General features: G+C 36.3%; 1 protein-coding gene across 1 annotated transcript; it reads left to right on the top strand.

Annotated features, from left to right (window-relative positions):
• The first annotated feature begins 221 nt into the window (after positions 1-221).
• LOC148302330 (uncharacterized) lies at positions 222-11,011 on the top strand. Its single transcript, XM_088271769.1, has 6 exons — positions 222-464; positions 2,553-3,117; positions 4,761-4,929; positions 6,676-6,770; positions 7,414-7,592; positions 9,347-11,011. The coding sequence occupies exons 1-6, from the start codon at positions 336-338 to the stop codon at positions 9,551-9,553; spliced, it is 1,344 nt and encodes a 447-aa protein (XP_088127895.1). The 5' UTR covers positions 222-335; the 3' UTR covers positions 9,554-11,011.
• Positions 11,012-11,141: the final 130 nt, after the last annotated feature.

The following is an 11,141-nucleotide window of genomic DNA, read 5'->3' as shown; positions in this document are numbered from 1 at the left end:
GTAGTGAGTAATAAGCGTTTGACAGTCAACAGGAATCTTATTTTTTTAGGGTTGAAATATATTTTTTCAACTTGAAGTAAAAATTAATTTATTTTTATGCCAAGAAAAAATATAAATCTATATTTTGTTTTATACCCGTACCTATAATAAAATAACCCCCTTGTATGCCATAAACAATCTTATTTTTGTCTATGGCTATTGCGACTGTTGTTATCTATGATGGAATTTATGTCCGAGAATAATGATAGCTGTCAGTTTTGGAATTGGTAGTCTGTGTTTTTGGAAAGTTGGGAAGGATTTAGCTTATAGTTACATAAAAGTTTCTTATTTATATAATGGAAGTCAAATTATATAATGTTTGTCGTGCCTGCATGTTGAACGCCAGCGATTCTGTGAATGCATCAGAGTTTCTAAAAATGACTGAGAATATCGTAGAAATGTTTACATTTTGCACGTCAATCAAGGTAACAACTGAAATATTTAAAGACAAGAAAGAAATTCGTCAGTTTATAGTTTGATTCAATGGATGTACCTCCGTTGTATGAGATGAATGAAGATCTGTCATTTTTTGTATTTAATGACAGTAATGTGTATTTAAAATATCATTTTAATTTTAAATGTTCTGCTGTATCAACAACCAAACTATTAGCGCAGTAATAACAGTATCGGAACAAAGATGTAAAAAAATTATTGAATTCAATGAATTTCCATAAATCTATATATGTATAAATAATACGTTTAATTTTTTATTTATTATTATTATTATTATCTAAATGTTGCTTAGCAACAGTCGATATTTACACAACATTTTTATATGAATTGAGAAGTACAAAGTAATAAGCGACTTTTTGAAAAAATAAAAGTGTTTAATGATTTTAAATAAATGTTTTTTTTTTAATCTTCTCATGTAAATCAAACAAATATCTTTTTTATTTTCTTTATATTATAAATTGTGTCGTTTGTGGTCCCGTAGTTAGTGTCGCAGACTCTTGAGTCAGAGTTTCTGGGTTAAACCCACTCTATTACAATTTGAAACCTATTTTTAATGAGCCGCTTAGGCTCACAGAAAAAGTATAAAATGAATTTTTGTTAATAATAAAAACACAAATGTTTCTTTTTTCAATTAAAAAAAATGTAATAGAGATAAAGAAAAAAAAAAATCTTAGAATCAAATAAATTTGGCAGTAATTTATAATTGCAAAACAGTAAATTTACAGTGTGAAAATTCATCTAGAAATGCCTGTAAAACTTTTTTCTTCATAAACCTTTATTTAGTTCTACATATCGCTCACTCCTTTCAAGAATGTCATAAATAAAAAAACTTGATTTTTAGGAGAATGTTTTTAAAGTTTAAAGATACAATGTATTAAAAATAAATATCAAGCCACTTATTGAACTTTTTACTGTGCGACAGATCTTTTCAAGTAAAACCTGAAGGTTTTTTCTCCATTTGAAAAGTATTACGTGTATTTAAAAAAATAATTAAACACTATCTTTTCTTCAAGATGCAAAAACAACACTTTCTGCCCTGTAGCGGGTAAATATTAAGTTAAAAATATGCCTCTTTTGCTGGGATATAGTTCATATTCTGGGCATTCCAAAAACATGCACAACTGAAAATTATCGATTTTTGATTTATGACGTTCTTGAAAGGAGTGAGCGATATGTAAGTCTAATGTAATCAAATAAAATAATACATACTTATTACTATTCAACTTACTCTTTATCCTAGTCTTGAAACGCCCTACTCATATAGATGTACTTGATATATCTGCTGTATTATCACTCAAATACATCAAGCCATAGTTCGTATGTTCAGGTACAAAAAAGTATACCCGTAACCACAGGAACATTACTCATACGTCAAATTGTTCCTACTCGCCCTATGCATACGAATATGTTATACGGCGCGTTTAGTATTTCGAGGTCAATATTACTGGCTACATCATATGTCCGCCTTTGTAGTGTAATGGTCAGCATGCTCGGCTACCGTTCTGGAGGTTCCGGGTTCGATTCCCAGGGGGGGTCAAATAAATAAAAGTGATTTTTTCACTCTAATATTTATTCAATATTACCCTGGACTGGTACCTGAAGCAGAGGGCTGATCATCTTTCCTTCATGTGTTAACAATCAAGATAACACTGTGTTTATATGATGCAGCGCCCTATACACCATTAGGGTGCGAATATGGGTTTGAAAATAAAAAATAAAAATCTCATATGTAGAATATATCAAGATTTGGTTGATTGATGTAATTCTCTCTTTCTCTCTCTGGTCTCAATCCTGCGGATCGGTCTGTAGCAACAGATGACATCTCTTTCGTCACTCTCGCCTATTTTCGGAAGCCCTCTTCAGCTCCTCATATGTCGAGCAGCCTATGCCTTCGTATAAGTCGCTTAGGTATTGGAGGCGTGGGCGTCCTCTGGCGTTTATTCCCTCCATTGTCACCTCTATTATTTTGTGCAGGAAACCTTCTTGTCTTAGCACGTGGCCGATCCATTCGGCGTAATTCACTAATAAAAAATATATTTGTAATAAAATTATCCTTACAGATTACCGATGACGACGGCCTTCCACTTAGCGTGTGCCTTCAATGTATAGAAAACTTAAAAAATTGTTACAGTTTTATAAATATCTGCAAATCGACTGACACCAACCTCCGTTTCTACCTGACACAAAACAAGGATTTAGAAAGCATTCTCAGCCAGAGTTCTCAGGCAATCAAAGAAGAAGTAGAAACCATAGAATGCATCAAAGAAGAAACCTTGTTCTTGGACGATAATATCGATGCCGAATTTAGCTTCGATACCGACATAACCAAAGAGGAGGAGTTCTGCAACGAAGAGGATTCCTTCGGGCAGGAACAAAAGAAAAGGGTCAAACTCAAAATAAGAAAATTGAAGTCTAAGGATAAGGTGAGGGTCAAGAAGAGGCCGAAAGTAAAACGGACTTTGAAAGAGTTGTCGGAAAAACCTTACAAGCAATTTAAAGAACTGAAAAAGGAGTACGTTTGTCCCGTGTGCCAGGGAGTCATCGTCGGGAAGAGAGAGTTGAATGCGCATCTCACGGAACAACACGAAGGCTATAGGAAATATGTCTGCAATCATTGTGATAAAGGTGAGAATTCATATTTATTGATTTGGAGTTTAATTTGTAGAAGTCCATTTTAATTTATGTATTAATTTCAAATCAAACACAGATTATTTGAGTCTACTAAGTTGTATTTTATTAACAAAAACACATAAAAAAATTATATTGTGACAATTGTTTCGCTTAGTTATGGCATTTTTAATTCCCTAGCAAGGCGAAACAATTGTCACAATATTAATTTTTTATGTGTTTTTGTCAATAAAATTCAACTTAATAGACTCGAAAAATCTGTGTTTGATTTAAAATTAATACATGAAGTGAGAACACATATTGACACCTTAACCTTTCCTTCCCGTTGATATGTGTTTACTGCAATTCGACTCTAATAATAAGGATATCGAAATAAAATATAATAGATACGGGTTCACAATTTTTGCATTCCTCTGTAAAACAATTATGTTTTATAATATAAAATTATTCATATTATTTTTTGATATCTCATCAAAGATGAAGAAGAATATGGAAGTCTGGGCATTTACGGGGCTGACGACCGTCATAGGCTGTTCTAAATATATGAACCAATTTTGAAACCTTGTACTTGAATCACTAGAACTTCACTAAAGACATCTATTGGTGAGATGAAAAGAAGCTTTTTATTGAGCAGAAACTCTTTTATTAGTATGTGAGGTCCGAACCCTGGATTATAAATCACACACATGAGAAACGCCAGAAAATATCATTTTCATATTTATTATTTAAGCTTATAATTTGACCAGATAATTTATTTACAACAATTTGAGTGTATCCAAATGTGTCAATATCTGAGAATACATATTGATACGTTAACCTTTCCTTCCCGGTGATATGTATTTACTACAATTTGATTCCAATAATAAAGATATCGAAATAAAATATAATAGTTACGGGCTCAGAATTTCTGTATTCCTCTGTAATACAATTATGTTTTATAATATAAAGTTATTCATTTGCAGTGACGGAAATAAATCACTTGTGAAAAATCGGGGATAGAATCACCAATACACAAACATTTTTCAGCGTGCAATATAAAAGTCACCAAAAATTATATAATTAAAATATAATTTTATTTTAAAATCACTGTAATAAATTTGTGGAGAGAGGTGGAGGTCCGCCTCCGTAGTGTGATGGTCAGCACGCTCAGCTACCGCACTGGAGGTCCTGGGTTAGATTCTCAGGGGGGGTCAAGTAAATATGTATAAGTGATTTTTTCACTCTCAAAACTTTTTCACTATTAAACATTTAATCAATATTACCTTGGACTGGTACCGGAAGCGGATGGCTGATCACCTTTCCTTCATGTGTTAACGATCAAGATAACACTGCGTTGATATGATGCAGTGCCCTATGCACCATTGGGGTGCGGATAAGGGTTTGAATGAATGAAAAAATGTGGAGAGAGCTGTGTATTCGTCTTGAACAAAATCCAAAATTCATCTGAAATTTGCAACTCGAATCGTGCAGTAAATGAGCCAACATTAAATTTTGGTTCTTATTATTTCGCGGAGCACTTGCACCAACCTCGCGAAGCACCAGTTAAGAACCACTGATAGATGATAAACTTTTAAAAGAAATTCTGCATCTCGGTATCTGCTGTTTTATTAATTGTACTGTTTACTTTCTGTTTCTCGTAGGTTTTGCACGATCGCACTATTTGACCCAGCACCTGATAATCCACACCAACGAGCGGCCCTTTGCGTGCGATCTCTGCGCCAAGACGTACAAGCAGCGCGGTCAGCTCATCACCCACAGGCGCCTGCACACCAAGGAACGCCCCTACAGCTGTGACAAGTGCGGCATGAGGTAAATATACATACTTCTTCTTATTCAAATCAATTCAATTTATTTATTTCAATTAATATATACATTACAAACTATAAAAAAATTAAATCGTATACATTAAAATAAAATATATGCAAGAACTATTGCTAAAGGTGTAGAAGAATCCCGCTTCGGAAAACTCCTTCAGACACATGGAACAGATCAATATCCAATGAGATATTGTTCAACATAGCGTTAACTCTTCCTACAGGCATAACCATCGGCAGGTTGGTTCTGTGTATAGGAATGTGAAACAATCTATGTCGACGCTGTCTTAGATAACTATCGGGAACATACAGACCAATGTTCCGGATAATTTCAGGATTATCGATTATACCGCGCAACAATCGATAAAAATGCGTAATCAAATACACACTGCATCGTATAGAAGCAGTGTTATCTTGATTATAACACATGAAAGAAAGGTGATCAGCCCTCTGCTTCAGGTACTAGTCCAGGGTAATATTGAATATATATTAGAGTGAAAAAATCACTTATATTTATTTGACCCCCCTTGGGACCTTCAGAACGGTAGCCGAGCGTGCTGACCATTCACTATGGAGGTGTACTTCATTTACTACATTTGACTTACTAGCCTTTACTATATGATAATCAAATTAAGGAATAAAAAGTGATCAATAATTAACCTGATAACAGTTCCTTCAGAAAAATACTTCATGAAGGCATAAACCCGCCAGGGTGTTATCTAGACTGCCATGTTATTGAGTGACGAGTTTTCAGGACTCTGTAATAATATGTTGTTTTCAATATTATTTGGATATTACATGAGTTGTAATATCCAATTATAAATCTACTGGAAGTCCCGAAGAGAAGAAGGTGGACATGGTTGGGACATGTCCTTAGAATGCCACCTGAGGGCATCAATCCCTCGTGTCTCTTCTTCCAACCCCGAGGATTCCGGCGCCCCGGAAGGCCGCTGACGACCATTCACCGACTATACTCAGCGGAACTTGGAGACGCCGGACTGACCTGGGAGGAAGCCAAGGAGATGGCGCGTGACAGAGTGACTTGGAGACGACTCGTGTTGGCCATATGCTCCACCTAGGGAGCGAACATGGATAGAAGAAGAAGAAGACATGAGTTGTTTGAACTTGTTTGGACATATTAAATATTAAATTAATGTATTATTAGATTAAAACCAATATTTTTAGCTTTTCCACTTTTTTCTTTTTAAAAAAAAAAAAAAAAAAAAAAAAAAGTGGAAAAGCTAAAAATATTGGTTTTAATCTAATAATAAATTAAAAATGCAATTCCATCACGAAGTGTCAGTGGATAATATAAATCTATTAAATTAATGTAAAAAAAATGTTTTCTCTTTGTAGCATCCAGAAGATAAATGTTTGAATTATTGTAGTATTTTATTATATTTTATTAGAAGGCAGGAGACGCTGAAAAGCGCTCTATTTGCTTACTTTTGGTAGAGGCCGAGAGGCACCATAAAATATTATACAGATCGGAATTGGGTTTGCGGTTGGTTACTTGTGATAAGTATACTCAGGGTCGGGCTGCAGACTGTCTGAGTATAATTAGGGTCGGGGTTGATGAAAAAACCATCCTACAACAATGCGTTAAGCAACTTAATTCGACATCATGTCTTCATTTAAAAAAAAAAAACTAGTGAAATAAAGTGTAGTGAAGATTTTTTTTCTGTGTTTCTTCTCAAGTATATGTTGGATAAATCTACAATATGCTTTAATTTTGTTTCAGTTTCAATATGAAATGTGCCCTCGTCAATCACAGTCGGCTTCATCACGGCGATGAACCTAACCTGTGCCATCTCTGTGGAGCCAGCTTCGCTCAGAGTACGTTGTTATCTGCATGTCTAATTCTCCATAGTGAAATCTCACTCTACCACAATTTGTTACCCATTTCTAATAATGAGCCTAATATGGTGGGGACTGACCGGAGTCATTTGGTCGTAACGTAACACGTTATGATGCGAGCATTTATACAGTCAGTACAGTCATGCAAGTCGAGCGTGTTCCGAGTACTCCATCCGATGTTCGCATGCTTGCTGCGAATGTTACGTTAAGACGAAATGCTCCGATCAGTCCCCACCTTTAGGATCACAGAAATACTATGATCACAGAAATAGTTTGTCCGCCTCCGTAGTGTAATGGTCAGCAAGCTCAGCTACCGTTCTGGAGGTTCCGGGTTCGATTCCCAGGGGTTCAAATAAATATAAGTGATTTTTTAACTCTTAATATTTATTCTATATTACCCTAGACTGGTACCTGAAGTGGAGGGCTGATCACCTTTCCTTCATGTGTTAACGATCAAAATGACACTGCGTTTATATGATGCAGTGCCCTATGCACCATGGGTGTGTGGATAAGGGAAGAAAAAGTATGAAATTGTTGTATTTTTGTAAATAATAATAAAAAAAATTCATTCTCTTTTTTTTTTAAAAAAAGTTTGATTGTAATGAGAATTTGGTATTTCCAGTCGGCAATCTGGTGGTGCACATGCGAGTGCACACGGGTGAGAAGCCGTACGCGTGCTCCGTGTGCCCCTTCCGCTGCTCCGTGCAGTCGGGCATGCGGCGCCACGAGCGCACGCACGCCAACGAGCGCGCGCACGTCTGCACTGTGTGCCAGAAGGGCTTCAACAACAGCAGCAGTCTTGTAAGTACGCCTGCCTACTCGCGATATTCTATACCTTTCAACTCCGGGTAGGTATTCACCTTTCCGGGAGTATACAGTGGCGTGCGCAGAGTTTTTAACGCGTTTACTGCTTTTAAAAAAATGCGAGCTCTTTAAAAACTGCCAGATTTTTTTCTTGTTTCCTGTAGTAATAAGAGTCTTTATTATATCTTTATTACCAATTAAATTAATTTTTGTAATTTTTTTGTTGTTGATATATTGACCGTTTATACCTATCACATGAATCCATGTATCCAACTCTCGCCAGCAGTGCACACAATAGACTGACGCGATTATATGTTGTTGTGCGCGATCACAGATCCGTGTAGTGGGCACCATGCGCTAGACGCATGAAACACGGATCCGTGTAGTAGGCATGCAAGTGTTAATCAGGATAGGCAGTAGGGTTGGGTAAGGATAAGGCATAGTAGGCGCTGGTTGTGTTTCTATACGGAACTCAAGTAATTTAGGGTAGGCACTGCTTTTCTACCTATATAGAATCCACACCTATGGGAGTATGGAATTTTCCTCAAAGGAGTATCGATGTTAATGAACGTCCAAGTCTATTTGTCAGTTGGCATAGTGTTACTTGTATAGCAATGACATCTGTGGATATGTAATTTTGTGTGTATCTAAATGTTGCTTAGCTACAGTCGATATTAACACAACATTTTTAGATGAATTCAGAAGTATGTATTATAGTAATAAGGGACTTGGAGGGATGTGTTTTAAGATTTTAAATAAATGCAAAAAAAAAACTAACTAACTAACCATCACGCCGCTTCCCCGCAGGGGTAGGCAGAGAGAATAGAGCACCACACCACTCTGTCCTTGCAAACATTCTTCGCCTCTACAATGTTCATGCATCTCCTCATACATACCCGCCGATTGTTACGACTCCTAACCTGACCACTTTCAAGTATTTGGCATACCTGATCGTGCCATGTTTTTCTCAGTCTTCCTCTGCTTCTTTTCCCACTAACATTCGCCTCATAAATGCAAAATTTATTTAATCTATATGTCATAAAAATAAAACAAATATCTTTTTTATTTTATTTATATCATAAATTGTGTCGGGTTTTGGTCCCGTGGTTAGTGTCGCGGTAAGAGTTTCTGGGTTCGAACCCACTGTACCACAATTTGATACCTCTTTCTAATAATGAGCCGCTTACGTTCAAATAAATAAATAGTATGAAATTGAAAGTAATAATGTGCAAGTTTTGTACATTATTCTTCTTACTCAGCACTATCAAGTTTAGTCTAAAAAACTGGGCCATGGACAAGAGCCAAGAGATCTGGTCCAACAGCTCAGGGATGAAACACGCAATGGAACTGATCACGAGGTACTCGCGGAAATTCACCACAGAAGCTCTAAAGCTTAGCAAAAAATAAATAAGGATCCTTACCAGGACCTTGACAGGACACTGCAGACTGAGGAAACACATGAAAAAAATCTCACTTAATGACTCCCCAGTTTGCAGATTTTTTATAGAGGATAACGAAAAGCCAATCCTCATTCTCTACGATTGTGACGCACTCGCTCACAAACGAAGTCCTTGGAGGACCTCTACTGGACTCCGAGAAGGTGAAGCTCCTACCACCAAGACAGGTCGTGAGTTACGTGACTCACGTAGGTCTTGGCAGTGAGCTGTAATACAGAGGGAGGTCACAATAGACCTAATATGGTCGCGGTGACATAAGGGATGCAATAATAAAAAAATTATTCTTCTTTTCAGTCTCGGCACACTAGAATTCACACGGGCGAGCTCCCGTACAAGTGCGATTACTGCTCCAAGGCGTTCATAGACAATTGGAAGAGGAAGAATCATCTAGTCAAGGCGCACAACATTACTCTGGACATGATCCCCCGGATGATCCCGGGCCGGAGGAGGACGTACGTCAAGAAGGAGGTAGAGTCTACCATCGCGGACCCTATGGATTAATGGCTTTAAGCTTAGTTTTATTTACTTTTATTTTTACTAACTGAAAACTAGGTTTTAAAAAATCCATTTGAAACATGTAATCCACTTATAACCGTCAACATCTTCTTCAAACCCTTATGATAGAGCACTGTATCATATAATGAATTTTAACACATGAAGGAAAGCTGATCAGCCCACTGCTTCAGGCATCTCTTCTTCTTCAAACCCTTACCCGCACCCGATGGTGCATAAGCACTGCATCATACAAACGCAGTGTTATCTCAATCGTTAATACATGAAAGCAAGTTAATGAGCCCTGCGCTTCTTGTACCAGTCCAGGGTGATATTAAATAAATATGAGAGTGAAAATCACCTATATTTATTTCGACCCCCCAAGGAATTGAACCCGGGTAGCCGAGCGTGCTGACCACTACACTTCGGAGGGGGACCAGTCCACCAGTCCACGGTAATATTGAATAAATATTAGAGTGAAAAAATCCATTTTATTTATTTGACCTACCCCCCTGGGAATCGAGCCCGGGACCTCCAATACGGTAGCGGAGCGTGCTGACCATCACACTCACAGTCTAGAAATTAAATTTCTATACAATTGCATATAAAAACAAATTGGATTTTTTAAACTTCTAGTTTTTTGTTAGTAATACATAGGATGATTTTATCAAGTTGATTATTTTTTTTGTATAATTTACGAAACATACATTCCCAGTCAAGAGTCAATTGAAATAAATCTGTTAACCTTTTAACCGCGTTAACTTTGTTCCTGAGAGACGCCCATGCGCGGCGGTATTTTGCTGTTTTTTAAATGATTACTTTTATCATGTATTTAGTTAAGAATAACATAAATAAATCAGAGCACGCATCGTGTGTCACTCTTACCCACTGGCGATGCGTAGCGTCGAGAGTGAGACAGATATAGGGCATGATTATGGCGCGGATTAATTACCGACCGCAAGAAAAATCAGGGATCTGTTCTTTTATTTATCCTTGTGATGTTACAAATTATTAGTCAGATATTTCAACAGATGTCATAAGGCCAAGGATTGACGTATTATTTTATCCAAAGTTCCACACCATGAAAAAATCCCACTAAGTTGAACTGAGGTTCGAAACTTGGAACAATGTTAAAACACAAATGCTTATGTCAGCCACGTATGGGGCATGTTTTGATAAAACACATACTGTTATGCGAGCCGCGTGGATCCGGTTAATAAATGGTTCATTACATGACCTGTATTCTATTTCTTTTTATCATTCTGTTTTTACACAAACAATTTTTATTTTAATAATATAATGGATATTTTTTGTTTTTTCAATAATTTATGTTTATGATTAAGCTTTTAACAGATTGTTTCTTTTTAAATTATTGTCTAATTGAAGGAATTTATTTGCCATATTTTAACAGATAATTTTAAGTTGATACACCTTTTATCAAAAGTTAATAAAGTTTCATGAAAAATATGTTTTTTATTCAATCCAATAACCGCACTCTCAAATTAGTTTTAACATCAACATGAGAGCGCAATTATGACATCTTTTATTTGTTATTACATATTATTAATACACTAGCAGCTATTAAGGTGATATATCT

This window comes from Brachycentrus maculatus, unplaced genomic scaffold (assembly GCF_059751285.1).
Source record: "Brachycentrus maculatus isolate JH-2025_06_01 unplaced genomic scaffold, ASM5975128v1 h1tg000459l, whole genome shotgun sequence".
Taxonomy (NCBI): domain Eukaryota; kingdom Metazoa; phylum Arthropoda; class Insecta; order Trichoptera; family Brachycentridae; genus Brachycentrus; species Brachycentrus maculatus.
Note: the sequence above shows the minus strand (reverse complement) of the source record. Positions and strands in the feature narration are given on the sequence as shown.